Below are 21,671 nucleotides of genomic sequence, written 5' to 3'. Positions count from 1 at the left end.
GAAAAAAGGGAACAATTCAGTGGAAAACTGATTGGAAGAAAACAAACAAAAAATTGCATCAGTGCAGATGTGACAAAAATGTTGCCCCCCACGTGGGACAAAGTTGGGGTGCCAGAAGGCAGGGCCTCAAAACCATAACAGGCTGCCAGAAGAGAAAACCACTCCAGCGGGACCATAACGAACAAGGCAGGGCTAGAGAACCTGGATGAAAGTCAATGGGAACAAGGCAGTGAATCCGACCCCAAACTACAAAAAAAGAGGAGAGTAACCTGGCAGACAAAATAAATTAAAAAAAAGTGTCCCCCGGAAGCAAAAACTTTGCTTCAGATATACGGCCAAGGGGTTTGCTGCATAAGAGTGTTCCCCAAGGGGAACGCAATGTGATAAGTAGAGGTAGGTAGAGGAGGAAGGGAACCCATCATGTGGATATTTGATTATAATCTAACTAATTATATACAATCATTAACTACTAAAAAAGTGCCTTAGATGTATTCACTTACTGCTGTGACAGATGGTTACCTCATAATATACACACAAAGATGCCGCATGCTAATGAGCTGATTGGAGTCCAGTGTGATGTCATTGAGTCCAGCGTTTATTTAAATAACAGCTATAGCCACTCCCCTGCCCACCTGCTGCTGATTTATATGGAAAATAACTGTCAATCAGCAGCAGGTGGGCGGGGAGAGTCAGGAGCTCATAAATATTCAGGACTCATCATTATCAGCTGGAGCTTTTCAATACAAGATGTTGGAAGATTGACTGGGCCAATTAAAGAAAGTGACCTAGCATTTTGCTAAGAGAATCAGTCACTCATTTATGTTGCCCTTAGTTAGGACACCATAAAACTGGTGACAGGTTCCCTTTAAATTCCAGAACAAGAGAGGAGAAGCCGACAGAAGCGCCATGGAAGGCTGCCTGAACTGGTAGACCTAACCGGAAACTGAAGAAAAAAAACATCTAGGTGATGAAGGTTGTGTAAACTCATGAGACACTGTCGGCCGCCACTGAGAGTGACGATACAGAATGAATAGAATCGAGAGGCAAGTGCAAACACTCAATGGAAGTGCAAGTACTCCGCCCATAGAAGGAGGGTAATGCTACAGGCTGTACCGTATCCAGTGGAGGAGCTATTACTCTATGAAAAGAAAATAATGGTACGGACTGTACGGTACCCAATGGCAGTGCTATTACCTCGTCTATGGAAGAAGGGTAATGCTACAGGCTGTACAGTACCGAGTGGAAGTGCAATTACTCCGCCTATGGAAGGATGGTAATGCAAAAGTAGGCTGCAGAGTCGGGGCCGACCGGAAGAGCTTCCAGTTGGGGCGGCAATGCAGGGAGGGAGTGGGAAAGCAAAGTTGCGACATACCCCGGCCGGACAATAAGCCGTCCGGGATCTAGGGAACTGCCGCGGGGAGCCGGATGGGAGGGGGGTTGGCCGCAGAGAGGCAGGGGCCTTGATTACCAGCGGCCCCGGCGGAAGACAGGGACCGGAACACTGGGAATAAGCCCCCCCAGAAGGGACGCCTGCCGAAACTGAGGCCTCATGGGAAGGGAGGAGGAATGGGGCCTTGGGGACTGAGAGAATACTCACCTGTCTGGTGTTTTCTGCCCCCCTGGCTCCAGCCGGGTCACCAGCTTCGGTGCGTTACCCCTTGGTGAGGGTAGCTACACCGGTAACAGAGGGGACTTAGTTGAGGCCGGACCTGGAGACCAGAAAGCTTGCAGGATATATAGGCTTTAGGTACCTCTGGTCCTCCTTGCCTTTTGGAGACTGGGAACGAGCAGCGGGCTTGGGGACCCCCTGTACTCCCGTCTCTTGGGCAGGAATCTTGGACACTGCCAGCAGCCCAGCTAAAAGGAAAGAAAAAGAGAAAAATGGGGAAAAAAAAAAAAAAAAAAAGCAGGGAGGTCTGCCTCTGAAACTGATTAGCTCAGTGTCTGCAGGGGGAGTATAGCTGAGGGGAGGCGCTAACACTTTTTTTTGCTTGGTGTTGCCTCCTAGTGGCAGCAGCTATACCCATGGTGTTATGTGTCTCCCAATGATACAATGTTACAATTTAAATACTATAACAAAGGGTCAGAGCACTGGTTTAGTTTTTATTTCCTATATTAGATGATAAAAACCCTTACGGTTTAGAAAAATTAAACATTTAAACACATTCAAAAGTATGTGACTGAAAACACAGTGGAAAATTCAGCTACAGTTTTGCAGCCATTATTGTGTATTACGTGTGTTTTTTAACGCCAAAATAGCTTTTTGGGTTCCACCCTCTCCATTGCAAAAAAGTTCAAATCCGCGGTGGAGATCCACAACATACTGTAAATTGACATACTGCAGATTTCAAAACCGCACTGGAGGTCAAGGTATGAAAACTGCAGCATGTAGACTTCTTAAAATGTCATCCACTTTGCCAGTAACAGAGAATGCTGCGGATCTGCCTGGCGAAAAGTTGCAGCATTTTAGTCAGGTGTGGACAAAGCCTTAAAGTAATACTATATTATAATACAGATAGATCAATCTCAAATATTATTGGGGGGAAAAAAAAAAAATGTATCCGTCGATCAAATCAATTTTTAGTTGCTGAACACTTACTAAGGCCTCTTTCACACTTGCGTTGTCCGGATTCGGCGTGTACTCCACTTGCCGGAATTACACGCCGGATCCGGAAAAATGCAAGTGTACTGAAAGCATTTGAAGACGGATCCGTCTTCAAAATGCTTTCAGTGCTACTATGGCAGCCTGGTTGCCAAGTCCTGGTTGCCATAGTAGTAGTGGGGAGCGGTATACTTACAGTCCGCGCGGCTCCCGGGGCGCTCCAGAATGACGTCAGAGCACCCCATGCGCATGGATCATGTGATCCATGCGATCACGTCATCCATGCGCTTGGGGCGCCCTAACGACCATGTATCCGTGGATCCGTAAAAAAAAATAATAAAAAAAATAAAAAATAAAAAAATCACACGGACGTCTGAATGGAGCCTTACAGGGGGGTGATCAATGACAGGGGGGTGATCAGGGAGTCTATATGGGGTGATCACCCCCCTGTCATTGATCACCCCCCTGTAAGGCTCCATTCAGACGTCCGTGTGATTTTTACGGATCCACGGATACATGGATCGGATCTGCAAAACGCATACGGACGTCTGAATGGAGCCTTACAGGGGGGTGATCAATGACAGGGGGGTGATCAGGGAGTCTATATGGGGTGATCATGGGTTCATAAGGGGTTAATAAGTGACAGGGGGGGGGTGTAGTGTAGTGTAGTGGTGTTTTGTGGTACTTTACACAGCTACCTGTGTCCTCTGGTGGTCGATCCAAACAAAAGGGACCACCAGAGGACCAGGTATATTAGAAGCTGTTATCAAAACAGTGTCTAATATACCTGTTAGGGGTTAAAAAAATAATAAAATAAAAATCACATCTCCAGCCTGCCAGCGAACGATCACCGCTGGCAGGCTGGTGATCCACTCGCTTACCTTCCGATCCTGTGAACGCGCGCAACTGTGTGCGCGCGTTCACAGGAAATCACGGCTCTCGCGAGATGACGCATATATGCGTGACTCTGCGCAGAGCTGCCACCTCCGGAACGCGAATCTGCGTTAGGCGGTCCGGAGGTGGTTAATAGGAACCTGTCACCATGAAAATGCACTGCAGTCAGTATGTTATAGAACAGGAGGAGCTGAACAGATTGACATATAGTTTGGTAAGGAAACGTGCAGCAGAACTTGTAATATATTCATTTAATTAATTTTCACTTTGTGCAGGTCCTCAAATATACCTTGGGGGTCAATTACTATTCTGAAATACGCCTAAATTAGGCATATTACAGGAGCAGATGGCGGCGCAACTGTCAGTTGCGCGGCTATCTGCGACATTGCCCAACTCATGCAAGGTCTAAGATTTTGGGTGTTGCCTGTTTTAAGCGTAGAAAATGGTCTAAACGTACGGCAGCTAGGAAGCCATCTTACCTCTAGAACTGGCGCTGGATGCGCCGAAGTTATGGAGGGGCTTGCGCCTCTTCATAACTTCGGCAGATCCTCCACCAGTGATAGGGCTTTATTAAGACCGGCATCTAAAACGCCAGTCTTATAATAAATGTTCCCCCTTATCTCTAAACTACTAAGAGGTCATAAACCATTATTTAAGGCACATTCTTATCAGTAAGAGAAGAACTGAATTATAATAAGTGTTTATAATGTCAGAGAGCAGAGATAAGGAGCCCGTCTGCTCCTGGTCTGATGGAGAAGAAAAATCCAAAAGCGTGCTACTCTGGCATCACTTGTAAAATCCAAGAAACACCCTTTTAAAAATAAAAATAAAAAATCATAAAGATATATCTATATTTCTTTTAACGCACACACATATAGATACCTTTCTACAATGTTCAGGCAGGAGACACCATCCTGACCGCCTACAGCATAAAGATACCCGCCTAGAACAGCCACACCAACACTCGTCCTGCAAGTGCTAGTTGGAGCCACATCACTGCTCCACTGGTTCGTTTTTGGGTCATATCTAGAAGAAAAAAAAAAGACAATTTATGTTTTTTCCACCCAAAAAAAAATATAATCCTCAATGTCTTAAAGGCTATGTACATATTTGAACTTGCTTCCTAAATGCAAAATTAAGCATATCCAAATAGTCTTTATTAAAAATGTTCTACCATTATGCTTCTGCAGAGAGTGTGTAAGCCCATCACCTAGCTGCTGGTGCTGCTGAATCTGACCTAAAGCCACCAGAGCTTGGCTCATGTTTCTAACAGCTCTGTCTGCTCTCCATCTTCCTTCTCTAAGAGTCTAGAGGGGTCAAGGATTCAAGCAGGACAGCTCACACAGGCGGTAGATAGGGAGGGATGCACACACAAGGCCGCTTGTAGAGGTCAAGGAATCATTTTGGACACACAGATCCAGTACATAATTTTGGGGGACGCACATCCACATGAGAACAGTCTGAAACTAGGAGCAGGTTGTGAAATGAATACCTGGTGCTCTGCAATTTTTCATGTCAAATGCTATCCATAGCCTGTAACATATTGGGAAATCAGGACATAGAACGGGAGATAGCTAAACATTACCTTTCAACACTGTTGAGGTATGAAGATCCATCGTGGCCACCTACAGCATACAGGAGATCATCTAAAACACTAACGCCAACCCCACAGCGCCTTTTGCTCATAGATGCCACCATTCTCCACTCGTTGGTTTGAGGGTCGTAACGTTCTACACTAGAAATAGCATCTCCGCTACACCATCCTCCCACTGTAAAAAACAAAACAAAAAAACATGTTGAAGTGGTTCAGGGTGGCTTAGGGGTCATCACTGGTGCCTTACAGCACTGGGGTCCGTGGTTTGAATCTGACCAAGGGCAACAATTGCATGGAGTTTTTATGTTCTCCTCGTGTTTGGGTGGATTTCCTCCCATACTCCAAGGACATACTGATAGGGAACTCAGATTGTGAGCTCCACTGGGGACAACGAGTGATGATAATGTCTGTAAAATGCTGCTGAATATGTTGGTGCTACATAAGTGAGTAATAAAATAGTATAAAAAAAAAAAAAAAAAAAAAAGTTAGCATTGAAGGGTCCCCCAATGTTTAATCGGTGGTGGTCCCTGGTTGACCCAGACATAGCAGCTTGACGTTACAAGCATCTGTGCCTGGCACTGCAGCTACTCTCATTCAATCCTTTTCAAGTGAATAGGACGAGCTGAGATACCAGGTACAGCCGCTTGTACAGGTGACAGCACTCATAGGAGAGCTATACATGTATTTATAATCACAGTTTTTTGTTTTGTTTTTTCTTGTTTTCGCAGAGAACCCCTTTAAAGAAAACTGTACCTGCAAACAGAACCTCCCCACAGCGAATTGGCTTTCGAGGTCTTGTTCTTGGACCCTGCATTAGTGGACGTTCCTGTGGAAGCAGAAGGTAGTTCTTGGCTTCATCCACCAAGTCCCTACAAGGAAAGTTGAGATACTCATGTGAAATGATGATTTAAAAAAAAAAATTATTCCTCCTTTTTTAGCACTGCCATGTTTTTATGCTTAGAGTGTTCCTAGCCCTTTGAACAAGTTTATTAAAAAAACTAATATTCTAAATGCGACTGAATTTATCTTTTTAATATAATTTATTTTTAAACAGGCGCCTGAAGTTCAGGTATCAGTAGCGTACTGGTACAGGTGTCCATATACACTATGGTACACCGCTAACATGTTAGCATCGTACGGATTCCATTGTGGGGCCGCAGTGAGTGCTGTACTGGCAGGGGCACACATCACTGCTCCTGCCCGTGCCGGCCTTCAGACATCAGATGTGCTATGCCAGGATTTAGTGGAGCAGCCACGAGCAGGAGCAGCGGTGTGCTATGCAAAGCTCCTGCCTGCACTCACTCCACCATCAGGGAAGGAGACCCTGTACCTTTCTGGTATGCAAGGCTTTAGCAGAGCGGGTGCGGACAGAAGCTTTGCTTAGCACATCGGATGTTCTATACCAGACTTTAGTAGAGCGGAGCTGGCACTGGCCCCTACCCGGAATCCATACACCACTGACATGTACGAACATTCATTGACAAAAAAAAAAAAAAGTAATGCACCAAGGAGTTGTTAGAATCAAACAAAACTGAGTGTGAATGTAAGGACGATATAGGAAAGTAATTTCAATATTAGAGCGAAAGAATACGTTTATTGGGGAAAACCGTATAATGGAAAGGAGGCTCTAGGAACCCGCTCTAGCCTGGATACAAGATGAAATATGGTTGGACATGGAAGCATACAGGTTCCATATGGTATCCTGCAAACCATTTGCCCACAGATGACCCAGCTGGTCCCATAAATGCTCTACTAGCAATAAATCTGGAGATCAGACGGCCAGGGAAGTGTTGTAATCTGGCGGAGACATTCCTGGGAAACCCTAGCTGTGTGTGGACAAGCATTATCCTACTGAAACATGCTAGTTGGAAGCCCTGCCATGAGAGGAACACATATGGCCGCCGGATGTCCTGCACATATCGCTGAGCTGTTAGTGTCCCTCGTATCACTACTAGGGGTGACCGGCTGTCCTATGTGGTGGCTCACCAGATCATCACACCAGCTGTCAGGGGCATTGTGCTGCAGAAGGTTTAAAAAAAAAAAAAAAAAAAAAAAGCGTTGATGGCTCAGTTCGGATAACTCCGGACCAGCACATACAGTGGGTTAGTCCCATATCAGGGACAGCCCCTTTAATTTTGTTTTGAAGGTAAGCGGAGAAGAAAACTCAGTAAAACACAAAGCAAATTATTTACATAGCTGCAGAATTTTTTTTTTGTCTACATTGCAACCATGAAACGTAGAAATTTAAGTTTTATCTACCTGTGGGAGCCAATAGGTATGGGATTAAAATTTAGAATATTTCCGGATACAGATTGTAACATACCTGCATTCTTCATCACTTTTAATCAATGGATCAGACCCCACCGTTCCGACTAGGAATTTTGGACTTAACAAGGGCAAACGGACATGTTGTAAAACCTAGAACGAGAAAGAAGGAAAGACACCTTTGACCTACAAATCACATGTGCGCTGTGAGCCCTTTTGTAATACTTTTCTATTGCTTTAACTAAAATAGAAAACAAAGCAGCAATTTCCAGATAATTTTAATTAAATGGGATGTTTGGGCTACAGGGATTGATGAACTATCCTTAGGATAAGGCCTCATGCACACGGCCGTTGTTTTAGTCCGCATCCGTGACACCGTTTTGGCGGCTCGGATGCAGACATATTCACTTCAATGGGGCCGCAAAAGATGCGGACAGCACTCAGTGTGCTGTCCGCATCCGTTGCTCCGTTCCGTAGCCCCGCAATTTTTTTGGGACAAGAATAGGACATGTTTGTTTTGCGGACAAGAATAGGCATTTCTACAATGGGCCGCCTGTTCAGTTTTCCACAAATTGCGGAAGGCACACAGACGGCTTCCGTTTTTTGCAGATCCGCAATTTGCGGGCAGCAGAAAAAACGGAACGGTCATGTGCATGTAGCCCAAGTCAAATTTCAGGTATGTGGGGATCTGACACCTGGCACCTGCACCATTCAGCTGTTTCATGAAGCTGTTGAACACCAGCATGGCCACTACAAAGTCAACAGAGCCTTCTGCTTCAGGCTCAATCCACTGTTTGGGGGCAGGTGTCTGATGCCCCCCGATCTGGTATTGAGGACCTATCCTGAGGAATATATATCTTTAGCCATCTATATCCTGTAATACCCTCTTCTGCATTTGGTAGGTTAGCAAGAAGCAGAAGACGGATAGAAGTGCGCAAAACATGACTGTAATGCCCATTAAACTATGCTCTTCTAACACTAGTTTTAGTATACTTTAAATTGCTATTTTCAGGAGGAAATCAGACGACACAGGGGAACCGCCTGCAATTAAGAAGTGATCATTACTTACCTGACAGATCCCGCACCGCTGCTCCGGTTCTCCCAACCGGGATCTGTATACTCAGACGCAGCAGTGACGTGATCACCGCTATCCATCATGGACGTTTTTGGTGCGGCAACTGTTAAATGCCCTCAACTCTCTGCACTTCTAATTTACAGCTGTAGTGTCCGGTCGGGGGGCCGGGGAAGTGTTCAGTGCAGAGAGCCGAGGACAGTGAACAGGAAGGGAACCCCTCCATGACATTTGCAATTGAGGAGCCGTAAGGATTAAAGATAGGACTTCTTGGTCATGATGATCTCCCCAGGTAAGTTTACTACACTGCTCCTGTGGACACCAATATAGTGCTGTCAGCAGTACTGAGGGGTCGGAACGGCTGACAGATTCCCTTTAATGTCAGCCTCAGGCATCACCATCTGTATTCACATATATTGCAGACGACCATCTCAGCATTTACATCTCGTAGCGTCCCATGACCAGTGTACATACCTGTGGTAGCTGCGGCCTCCGTTCCTGAATGCTGTATTTTACCCAGGCCATCACCGCGTTGAACACCTGCTCTTCACTGCGCACATTTAGCTCATCACTGGAAATAATGTCGATCAGCTGATTGGCTGGAAGAAGCATAAACTCCTCGCTCTCCATAACCTGTGTTAGAAAAGTAATCAGTGCAGACCGTGAACATAAGAAGCCCGACATCCAAGATCCTACCAAATCCTCTCCTTTAGGCCTCACACACTTGACTATGTTCGGTCCCCATCAAGATCCGAACCCATTCAATTCACATCGTGTACTTTCTGCATCCGCATTTCCGTTCTGCGGTCCCGCAAAAAAAGATAAAAACATGTTCTATTGTCCGTTTTGTGGACAAGAATAGGAGATCGCAACAGGAGTTAACAAAATGGTGGCATTCACACGGCTGGTATCCATGTTTTGCGGACCCGCGGCTTGTAGCCCGTAAAACACTTACAGTTGTGTGCACGAGGCACTAATCCCAAATTACACTTAAAAATGAGAAATATGTAAAGCCATCTTCCTGTGTGTCCCTATAGGACTGCTAGAGATACAGTACAGTGCTCGTCTATTTCCAGCAGTCACATAGAGAACAGATGGAGCGGTACAGCGCATGCTCGACCAGACGCTCTATTCATTTCGGGGTTTCTGTCCACGTTCAAGTTCTTTAAAAATGTGAAAAAGATAAATACCAGATCCGTTTTTCCGGATGACAACCGGAGAGATGGATCCAGTATTGCAATACATTTGTGAGACGGATCCGCATCCGGATCTGTTTACAAAATGGTATCCGTTTGCATACAGATTACGGTGACGGAACTGCCTTCCGGAATCCAACGACCCTGGTGTCAAAGTACCCCAAGTATATTGTACAGATATTGCCCCACTTTAGACAGACCTTCCTATAATTCCATGATGGAAGTGTATGCCGGGAATACACGCTCCCATTCTGACACATGATGCTAGCATGTGATCCAATGTACGTGAAGATCCCAGCTGTAATGCCTTTTGCTGTAGGTGGCACAGTTCATGTGCTACGTACCACTGTCGTCCACCAATATAATGGCAGCAAACATTCACAAATTCCACTTAAGGGGTTGTCCTACGAAAATATTTTACAGTTTTCAATCCAGCACCTGGATCCGAATTCTTTTGTAATTGCATGTAATTAAAAATGTATCATAGCCACGGAGTTATTCAATAAAATGTATCTGTATAGCGCCACCTGCTGTTTGTTTTCTTTCTTATTTCTTTGTCCTGTTCACTGACATGCTCAGTTTCATCCTTCAACTGCCTCCTGAGCTGTGATAGGGAAAGCATGGACACGCCCCCTGAGCTGTGATAGGGAGAACATAGACACGCCCCCTGAGCTACAGCAGAAAAGACACTCCCCTTGAGCTGTCAGCTAATGCCTTTAAATAAGTGGCTCAAAGAGTGCAAATGATTCAAGTTTTTATTAATTAAATTCATTACATTGAACCAAATGCACTATTTTGCATGTAGAGAAGTCTCTGCTCTTTACAACCCCCAGCAGCTGCTTTGATTCTATGTTATCCCTCCAACCAGCACTAAAATAAGGCTGTGTCCTTGTCCGAACCCTCGCCCTGGTCACAGCTGCTGGGTTTCTCCACAGGACTCCTATAGGGAGCATCCAGCAGGGGACCGGAAACAGATGCTATAGCGCCGTTCTAAACATGCCCTTGTTAAATCATTCATTATCAGGGAGAAAAAAAAAAAAGACAAGGCGCAGAGCTCACCATCTAGAGGATACAACTCAAGTCACAGTATTGTCAATGTTAGTGTGCCCATTCAGTCTTGATTGACATCCTGCTGGGCATGGGGAGTCAATGCTAGCTCTGACGAGCAGAACGTCTCATCTCAGACTTATCTGGCACAATAAACTAAGAATCAGACCATTGGACTCTATGGATAGTGTGCTTAGAATGTTGCCTTAAGGTACTTTCACACTTGCGGAAGAGGATTCCGGCAGGCAGTTCAGTCGCCGGAACTGCCTGCTGGATCTAGCAATCCAGACTCGAACTGAGGGTATTTGTCAGACAGATTTAATAGTACAGGTGTTTTCGCACACGGTGATGCCCAGGATGTATGTTGTTGTTTTTTAATATTGTTTATGTATTTTTATTTCCATTTTGGGGAATTTGAATTTTAATATTTTTTTTATTAGAATTTTTGTTTTATTTTGTACACTTTTTATTTTTATTTTTTATTTTTTTTATAGTTCCCATAGGGAACTATAACAAGGAATCATCACATTACTTCTCTCATACATTCCGATGCATTGGACAAACTGCCGCACACTGCATCTGGCTGCCCTGATTCTTGCAGGGGGAGCGGGAAGCACGTACATCTGAGTTTTTGCTTGTACAGATGCCATGATCATGTTTGACCACAGCATCTGAAGGGTTAAAAGTCTGCGATCAGCATTACAGCAGTCACCCAGCGACTATGGTGCCTGCCCCGCTCAAGAGCAGGCGCCATCTTTAACGTCCTGGCCCCCTTCCTGGTCAGGTAGAGGTTAAGCCACAATCTTATCAGTAACATAATAATTGAGCTCTAATGAGTGTTTATAAGGCCACAGATAAGAAGCATGTCAGCTGAGCTGCCTGACAGAACAGAGTGAAAATTGACAGCATGCTACTAGAGAATCTAGAGGCTGAACAGAGAAAAGGGTACCACATTTTTAATAAAGACCAATTGAAAACATAATTTGTGGCTCAAAATGAGTACAATGCAATAGCAAAAATTTAATAGGATAGGTCATTAAATATCACATTTGTGGGGGTCCGAGTCCAGGCACACCCTCTGATCAACTGTTTTAGGAAGTAGCTGCGCTCACCAAATCTCTAAAAGTGTTGGACCACTTTTGCTGTATTTATACAGATATAGGCAATTGGTCTATATTTAACACTTTCAGTAATTTTTGTCATTAAAGGTTAGTTTTTAGCCTAGCTGCAGAGCTTCTTACTTTCACTCTGAGCCATCATCTGAGGGCTATGCATAGCCCTAAGGCTACTTTCACACTAGCGTTTCTTGCAAATCCGTCATGGATCTGCAAAAACGCTTCCGTTACAATAATACAACCGCATGCATCCGTCATGAACGGATCCAGTTGTATTAGGTCTTCTATAGCCATGACAGATCCGTCTTGAACACCATTGAAAGTAAATGGGGGGCGGATCAGTTTTCTATTGTGCCCGAGAAAACTGATCCATCCCCATTGACTTACACTGTGTGCCAGGACGGATCCGTTTGGCTCAGTTTCGTCAGGTGGACAGCAAAAAGCTGCAAGCAGCGTTTCGGTGTCCGCCTCTGGAGGGGAATGGAGAATGATCAGAGGCAAACTGATGCATTCTGAATGGAAAAGGATCCGCTCAGAATGCATTAGGGCAAAACTGATCTGTTTTGGACCTCTTGTGAGAGCCCATGACGGATCTCACAAAAGGAAAGCCAAAACGCCAGTGTTAAAATAGCCCCTGTGAACTAACAGCTTGTAAACACTTAAGCCATAGCCTTATCAGTAAGATAAAGGATTGAGCTATAATGACTGTTTATGAACTGTCAGGAAATCTGAGATAAGCCTCACATGAGCCCTCAGCTGAGAGAAAGGGGTTGACATTTTTTAATACAATTATTTCTAGCCCCCCACAATCAGATACTGATGACTTATCAACAAGCCAAGTCTTGGACAACTTCTTAAAACACAATGACCTGAAGATGGGCTTATTAGAAAAAAAAAATATATATATATAATTTCTGCTACTTTCTTCAAAGCTCAAGTGTATAGAACGGTAACCTGAAACCCGCAATATCCGCCCAGGTGGCTGTCGTATACCCTTCTATGTAAACAGGTTTAGGATTGCGCACTCGCAGTAAAAAGGAATGACGGATCTGTGAGGGCCTCAGCTGTCTCTGCAACTCAACACGCTGCTCACTGTAACCCCTGTCATCTCGTCATGAATATGCTGCCTATAAGTACACTTGTAAAAATGCCTACGCCTGCTCCGGGAGGAGGGTCTCGCTTTAAGACATACTTAAGATCTGCAAGAGTAACTATTCCCCAAAACAATAATATTCTTATAAGCCGACATGATCTGTACTGTGAAGGTCGTGGATTATCAGAAGGGCTGAACAATCGCTCCATTGATGCTGCAATGCCTCCCTGACGCAAGTCTATATACTGCAGGGGCTGCTAGGAATGCATGTCCACACGCCTGCCCCGCATGATCCAGCAGTAGAGTAGAGGCGGCCTTCATATTATCAATGGACTAAACAGGAGGAAGAGAAAAGTCAGCAGGTCTCTGCGGCCTATATGTGCAGAGCAAGGACAGAATAGAAGTCCTGGAAAAGGTGACTTGCATTCTACTGAGGGGTCCTGCCGGAGATTATCGTATTACTCCCACTTAGGCCTCATGCACACGGCCGTTGTTTGGGTCCGCATCTTAAGCCGCCGTTTTTGCGGCTCGGATGCGGACCAATTCACTTCAATGGGGCCTGTAAAGATGCGGACAGCACTCCGTGTCCGCATCCGTTGCACCACAAAAAATAAATAAAAAATAGAACATGTCATATTCTTGTCCTTTTACAAACAAAAATAGGCATTTCTACAATGGGCCGCCAGTTCCGCAAATTGCGGAAGGCACACGTTTTTTGCGGATCCGCGGTTTGCGGACAGCAAAAAAACTGAACGGTCGTGTGCATGAGGCCTTATTATAAGAAACTCTCAAGTTACAAAATTATACCAAGGAATTGCTATATCCAGTGCATTCAGAAAGTCTTCAGACCCTTTCACTTCTTTCACATTTTGTTATGCAGTGGCCTTGTGCTAAAATAAATAAAATAATTATGGAGGCCACTGTGCTCTTTGGGACTTTTAGAGCAAAATAAATATTTTTGCATCTTCTCCAGATCTGTGCCTCCACACAATCCTTTCTCTGATCTCTACAGGCAGTTCTTTCCTCCTCATGGCTTGGTTTTTGCTCTGATATGCATTGTCAGCTGTGAGGTCTTATATAGACAGGGCTGTATCATAACAAATCATGTCCAAGCAACTGAATTTACCCCAGGTGGATTCCAATGAAGGTGTAGAAAGATCTCAAAGAGGATCATGTGAAATGGAAGGCTCCCACAGCTAAATTTCAAGTTCCATAGCAAAGGGTCTGAATACGCAAGTCTGTGCAAAATTAAGGTTTTTCCTTTTTCAATAAAATGGGGGTGGAATTTTAAAAACAAAGGGCAGTCCTGTCGCAGAATCGGTCGCGAAGGGGATAAGAGGCTGAATCTGTGATTTTTCCCTGCTCACGCCACTTTTCCGAGGTGATGGAAAAAGGGGGAGTGGCATGGGCATTGAAGAGGGCGGGCCAGCCGTCCCCTTCATTTACCATTTTCTACGCCAGTTTATGGCCTTAAACTATGCCAGCAAGGGAACTGCCGTAGTTTAACCCGTGTCGTAAGGCCGGGCACACCTCACACCAAAGTTATGTAGAGGCAGTGCGACATACATCCGCACCCGGTCTTAATAAATGACCCCAAAAATGTTTTGCAAACGGCATAGGATGTTGAGATAAAAAAAAAATAAAGAAAATAATTGATATCTGCCCGATCCTTCCACGGCCCTTCAAAATCTTACTTGCTCCTGGTGCAGTCTTAGGGCTCGTTCACACGACCGTGTGAAGCCCGTGCTGTGGACCGCAAATTGTGGTCCGCAATGCACGGGCACCGTCCGCGGGGCAGCCGCATGGGGATCGTGGACCCAGTCACTTGAATGGGTCCGCAATCCCTCCGTTCCGCAAAAAGATAGAACATGCTCTATCTTTTTGCGGTGCAGAGGCACGGAATGGAACCCCAGGAAGCACTCCGTAGTGCTTCCGTAGTATTCAGTTCTTCCGTTCCGCATCTCCGGATTTGCGGACCCATTGAAGTGAATGGGTCCGCATCCGTGATGCAGAATACACACGGAACGGTGCCCATCTATTGCGGATCTGCAAATGCGGTCCGCATGCAGAAAATGCCAGGTGAGGCCTGATCAGCCAATCACTGGCCAAAGCTGGTCACCACTGTGGCCAGTGATTGGCTGAGTGGTCATCTGCCGTTTCCTGCCTGACAAGCCCAATCCGGGAACTGGAGACCTGTGTGAATAGGAGAGGCAGGGGGATCGGTCAGGAGAGCATAGATTTTACTATGCTGAGCCATTTGCAAAAAATATTCCGCCGCTAGACTATTCCTTTAAAAAATATAGTTTATGGATCTGCATAACCCTTGTTCCATCCATTTTAAAAATGACAGAAAAAAACAAACAAATAAAGAAGTATAAGGGAACCTGAACATATTTTCCAGGAATGCAGGCAAGTGGGAAATGACCTAAACAAGTACTGTGTGGGGGTTCAACGGCATGGGGCATTCCAATAAACCGGCATGAGGATGGACATGTGCATGAGCCCCATGGAATGCATAACTGAAGAACAACATACCCTCATGTGCTCTGAGGAACAGTCAACAACCAGAGACTACCAGAACTGCATGGGAAGTTCTAATACGTGCAACACAGAAAGAGATGCACACCTCGGGACAGCTAGAGGCCACCATACTGTCTGCATTCTGGGTACAATGGAATGAGTAAAATCTAGAAGAAAAGCACCAAATTAAGACGCTCAATAAAGGGAAACCATAAAAAAATAAAAAGACAAAAAGAAAGTCTGAAATCGCCTTCTTCAATTAGGAATAGCTCCAGACTGCTCTCCTAAAAAAAAAACAAGAACACCCCAATATATTTACCAGGAGCCATAGGGTTCCCATAACTGCTTGCACCTTCTCAGGCCGCAGTCAGTCCAGAAATGGCATGTGAATTGGATCACGCCTATCACAATCCTGGTTTGCTCTCTAAATAGATTTGCTCGAGAGGAAAGCATACAGGCACACGCGCTTCCTCGCAGAGCCCTGAAACTGAATCTCATGGACTGTCACGGGCATGTGCATCCACCATAGACACTGACCGAAAACCCACCTGGGACCCTGGCAATATTACACCAATTGAAAGACAGGACCCCCTGGGACGTGGTGACTAATTACCTCCAGGGTGATAGCCTCTGCTTTGCTGGTCTGTAAAGCTTTTGCTCGTCTGCAATGGACAAGGTCTACAACAAACTAAAAAAAACTATAAACGTCCATTTATTTTTAGATAAAACAAAGGCTCCATAAACTACAGCATCGATTAAGACTTTGACGTTCAATATAAAAGCAATTAGAGCGGAAAATAAAATAATGGACAAATTGAAAAGCCATCAATCATGCTATAAAATATAAAAAAAGTATGGCCACAGCAGCTCATTAGTTGCCATACGTTAAAGGGGTTGTCAGGCCTTCTGACAACCTTGGGGTCCTTGTCTACGCCCCTGAACATAAAAAATAAAAATAAAAAATCAACTCACCCATCCGCAATCCTACTGGTGCTCTGTTCCTGGCAACTTTTGGTCCCTGCAGCCAATCACTGACCTCAGCAGTCACAGCAGCTTGAACCCTACACCACAGAAGCGATGCATGTTCAAGCGCTGAGGCTGCAGCGGTCACAGGAAAAAGCCGCTTCCTGGACCTGCAGGGACCGGAAGCAGCTGAGAACTGAGCGGTGGCAGGATCGCCAACAGATGAAATTTATTTATGTTACTGGGGATAGAGGAGGACCCTAGGGGTGGTGGCTCAAAGCTGGACAACCCATTTAAAGGGGATGCCTCATCTCAGACAATGGGGGCATATTGCTAGGATATGCCCCCATTGTCTGATACGTGCAGGTCCCAGAGGTGGGAGTCGCACCTATCTCGGAAACAGAGCCTTGAAAGTCACTGAGGGCGCACCGCGCTTGCGCGGCCACCCTTCATTTATTTCTATGGGGCCGCCGAAAATAGCCATGCCCTCCATGACTTTCAAAGCTATCGGACAATGGGGGCATATCCTAGCAATATGCCCCCATTGTCTGAGATGACAACCCCTTTAACTTGTGCATGTGGTATGCTTGTACTTACTGAGAATCCAAGCTAAAGACCTGACCGAGAAGTCAATTATCGGGAAAGAACGGTCCATTGCCGAAAACTGCCTGCTCATCAGTATGATTATTAATAATTAGCAACAAGCATTTTCATGAACACCCATTCCTGATAATCGGCCTGTGTAAAGGGGTCTTTAGCTGAGAGCCAATATTTTCAATATATCTGACAAGGGCAACTGGGAGCTCTCCATTTTGAGTAGCAAGTATCAGCTGTTATTGGTAATGGGGGCACTAACTGCCCTCAAGCCTATTGGTGTTTAATGGGGTTGTTTATCTTTTGGGGGGCTTTTAGCAGACCCCCTTTGTGGCCGGGCATGTGGAGGGAGGCATACTTATCCGCTCCCTGCCACTGGCTCCAATCTCCCCCACAGCCGCTGCAGCACTCTGGTTTTCTGCGGTCAACATCTGGTTTGATGACATTGCAGCCAATGACTGGCCGCAGCAGTGACCTGCCCCATTTACATCACATGACCAACTGACATGCTGCAAAGGTCGCAAAGTCACTACTGCAACCAGTCCTTGGCTGCAGAGGTGTCAAACAGGATGCTGACAGTGGGGGACATGAGGGCTGCAGTGGTGGCGAGCCAGCAGAGGTGAGCAGATAAGTATGTCCCCCTCCGCAGGTCCAGCCACAAGGGGGGTTCTGCCGAAAGAGCCCCAGAAAATGAACTTTTCTGCAACTGAAATTCAACTATTAATCTGAATGGATTTGTTGTGGCTGGAAGGACATGAAATTCCCCAAACTCCATCCAGATGAATGGGACAGTCACAGAATCTTATGCAGTGAATCTGTAAGCAACTCTCGTTTTCTAAGAGAGGGGAGTAAACATCAGTCTCCCCACCTCTAAAAAATCCATTTCAAAATAGGTTGGCCACGACAGGCAATCCTAAAGGTACCCATGCACATTAGTAAGTGAAACAGGAGCTCTTAGGAGCTGCCGACCATGTAATGTGTATAGTGGGGGGGGGGGGTGCCCAATGGTGTTGGGGAAAGAAAGGATCGGATGTGTTGAATCCACATAAGATAGAGGCTGAAAATGTGCAGATAAAAAGTTGCATTTTTTTGATAAACTGGACAGATGGAGGTTCTATCCTCGGGGACAGTCAGGGATCCTCTTGCTGAATCGGTGCGAAATAAAAAAAGATATACACAGTTATAGGGCTGACTAATGAAAATGGACACGTACATATAGGAGACCCTATTGTGAACTTTAAGTCGAACAGGTGTTGTTTGTTTAAAGGGTGGTGTCCTTTAGCTGTCATCACGGTGTCACTTTTGTCATATTTCAAGGGCACTAAACACACAAGTGGCACGAAACCTTATCCCACCTAGAGGATTGACTTACTGCCATTTTCCATCGCCTTACCTCTTGGAAGTTGTGCTGGGTAAACTTGTCTGCAATTCTTAGCAGCTCTCTGCACGAGTGAGTGTCGGCAAAGGCTCGGATACCTAAGCAGTTGGATGGATCTAAGCTGCCGCTTCAGGAATTCACAGCAGGCCTCCTGGATTTCTGCAAGCTGGAGGAGACAGGCGGCCGGCAGCAGCGTTTGCACATTGCTTTCTTCTACTGTGATTTGCGAAGTGTAAGAGAAGTCAATGAGCAACTCCATGGCTCGCTCGTCAATGTCCCGGATCACCACTTCGGTCTGTCGACTTTCCGCTAGCTCCCCGGTAAACATCGCCCGAAAGTAAGGGCTGCAGGCAGAGAGGATGACCCGATGGGCGTAGATCTTTTTGGCACCAACCACAAGGACCACGTCACAGAGCTCTCTGTGCTTCCGCAGGAGGTTAATGACCTCCAGTGTCTGCCGCGGATGCTTATCTGAGACATAAGGCATGCGGGCCGGCTGTGGGACCCCCTCCGGTAACTTGTTGGGGTCTCCCAGGGTGCAACGGCTCGTCACATCCATTCCAGTCTCACCTGGGCGCGTATTCAGACACCTGAGAGACAAAAAGAAGAAAGATATCAGCAATCAAAATAAGACGCCATTTACCTGTTTTTATTCAATCTTGGAACAGCAGAAAATAATAAAAAGTCACATGAATTTGACGTGCACAATCTGACCTGCAGTGCCAATTTTAAAAAAAACTGCTCACTGCCAATTGTAGTGTATTCGTTGTGGATTTTCACAGGGCATTTGTAGCACATGCCAATTGCTGTGGACTTGCAGCATATGGCATAAAATGTCCCTTGCATGTGCGCTTAGGCTATACGCTGTCTACAAACTGCGGCTATCTTCTGTCTGCTAGATCCATTTTTCTCAGTCCCCATTAAATAAATGGCTAGTCTTGTCCACATGTTCTAGACTAGGACATGTTCTATGATTTGCGAGAAGGACATAGATGCGGAGAGCTTGGATGGACGGGTCCGTGCGCGATAAGATAAAAATGTGGATGGAACTATGACCCAAAATACAGTCATGTGCATGAGGTCTTACCCTAATGAAAGCAGACTTCAATGTCAGCGTTACTTTATAGGGACACGTTCAACGTCCAGGAGTCTGACATTGGAATATAAATCCAAAAACAGAATCCATGGAAATCCTGCTTCTGATGCGAGTGAGGATTTCCATTCCCATGTGGATTAATGAAGGAAGGTTTGATTCACATTGCATTTTACGAGTCCGTTTGACATATATGTTAGAAATCGGATGGGAAAAACGCAATGTGAACCCAGCCTAATCTAGGTGCATACAGTTGCAAATTTTAAGCGGAAGAGCAAACTGAAAAATGTGGTGGAATCTGCTCATCAATTGGAATTTACCTTCTAGGATCTAAACCAGAGGTCAGCAACCTTCGGCACTCCAGCTGCTGTGAAACTACAATTCCCAGCATGCTCCATTCATTTCTGTGAGAGTTCTGAGAAAAGCAGAGGAAGTATGCATGCTGAGGAGTTGTAGCTTCACAACAGCTGGAGTGCTGGAGGTTGCCTACCCCTGATCTAAACTATAGTCTAAAGCTACATTCAGATGCTACGAGGAGCAGTTAATGGTTGAGAAGGAAGCGTTCCTTCCCAGCAATCGATTACTCGTTAAAGGGGTTGTTCGGGTTCAGCCCTAACCCCTTCTTCCCCCACTTCGGCCCCTCTGACATGAGCTTCCGCCTAGCAGTGAGCCCGGTGACATCACCGTCACTAATGGGCAGGCTTTAGTGCTGCCATAGCTTGTAAAATGGCTAAGGCAGCGCTAAAGCCCGCCCATCAGTGCCGGTGACGTCACCCGGAACACTGCTAGGTGGAAGCCTCAGCCTAGCAGTGTAAAAATGTAAACAAAAAAGCCTTGCCCTGCACAATATAGCGCAGGGCAAGGGAGAGCATCGGAGCATGAAATGATGCTCATGTCAGAGGGGCTGAGTGGGGGAAGAAGAGGATATGTCCGGGTTCAGCTCTCAACCCAGAAAACCCCTTTAAGTAGAGGTGAAGCACTGCATTTACATGTATGTAATCGCTCGTGCCCATACAAAAGCATTGCCTGGGAACGATGATTGAGGTGTCCTCACCTCAGATCATTTCTCTCGTTTACTGGGCGATATGCGGCAGCTTTACGATTATCGGAAACGAGCACTTGTAGGAACGCTCATTCGGATAATCAGCATGAACATTGGGCTGTGTAAATGCGGCTTAAACAAAATGAGCAGACCCTTCATAACCAAGCACACCTTCGTCAAAATTGGATCTAGCTTCCCTAAGCGTGACTACAGCACAGAGTGTTGATGGATCCCACCACTCATCAGATCTGTTAGGAGTAACGTTTAGAAGTGCATTAAAAGAAGCACTGTCTGCGGTTAATAAATGCTATATCTGACAGCCATATAGAAGTACTCTCTGGTAACATTATAAAATTAGTGAACATCAAATAATAAAAGAACAAAGGACATTTCTAACCTGCATATGGAATACCGGAAATTTACCATGCTAGCGGCTGGCGTGCAGGATCTAAGCTTCTCATGCCCCTTGCTTTCATACTACAGGCACACTACGTCTTTACTTGCTCCCTATCATAACCCATCGTGAACCCGTCTGTAGGACCCATTACCAGGCTATGAGATCGGGCATCTGTGAGCCGTCTTGGTCCTCGCTCGGGGACAAGCTGCTGCTGAGGTCGACAAGACAGTGAGGAAAGTGTGGGATGGACAACACAGGGAGCGCCTTCCCCGACTCGCCTATCATTAATCCAACAGCTGCAAGGTGAAACTGGAGCCCAGGACAGCGGGCACAGGGCTTAGCTTGCCTCCGCTCTTGGCATGGGAGGAAACATTAAAATGCATTTATATATAGAACGGATGGGAAGGGAGGATACGCTGTGAGGGCTGCAATCCATTTGCGAAATAAAAAGGGAAATTCTTGAAAACTCAAATATTTTACATGTCTTTTCTTCCAGACTTACTGACAAATGAGAATTCAACAGGAATAGCACTAAATAACCTTCTCCGGAAAGAAAAATGCATTCTAATTTGTACGAAAGCAAGAAATAGAATACTACTAAATGAAAAACCCTGTTAATTAATGTAATAAGGGACTAATAAGGAGGCACTTGGGGTACAACCACGCGGTCAGGGTTCTGCATGCAGTTTTGGAAGCTAAAATCAGGATTGAATCATAACAGGAGAGAAAGTATGGAGGACACATAGGACTTCTCCTCTTTTTAGAATTCACTCCTGGCTTTGACTTCTAAAACTGCACCAGGAAAC

At 45.5% G+C, this 21,671-nt stretch overlaps 1 protein-coding gene across 1 annotated transcript in view; it reads right to left on the bottom strand.

Annotated features, from left to right (window-relative positions):
• Positions 1 to 21,671, bottom strand: part of KLHL20 (kelch like family member 20) — a 67,281-nt gene that overhangs the window by 37,634 nt on the left and 7,976 nt on the right. Inside the window, 7 exon segments of the mRNA XM_044300712.1 lie at positions 4,379 to 4,522; positions 5,082 to 5,265; positions 5,844 to 5,959; positions 7,414 to 7,508; positions 8,902 to 9,060; positions 18,349 to 18,453; positions 18,455 to 18,923. Coding sequence (XP_044156647.1) covers positions 4,379 to 4,522; positions 5,082 to 5,265; positions 5,844 to 5,959; positions 7,414 to 7,508; positions 8,902 to 9,060; positions 18,349 to 18,453; positions 18,455 to 18,923 — 1,272 coding nt within the window.

The sequence above is a fragment of the Bufo gargarizans genome, chromosome 7 (genome assembly GCF_014858855.1).
Source record: "Bufo gargarizans isolate SCDJY-AF-19 chromosome 7, ASM1485885v1, whole genome shotgun sequence".
NCBI lineage: Eukaryota > Metazoa > Chordata > Amphibia > Anura > Bufonidae > Bufo > Bufo gargarizans.
This window is presented reverse-complemented; position numbering and strand designations above follow the sequence as displayed.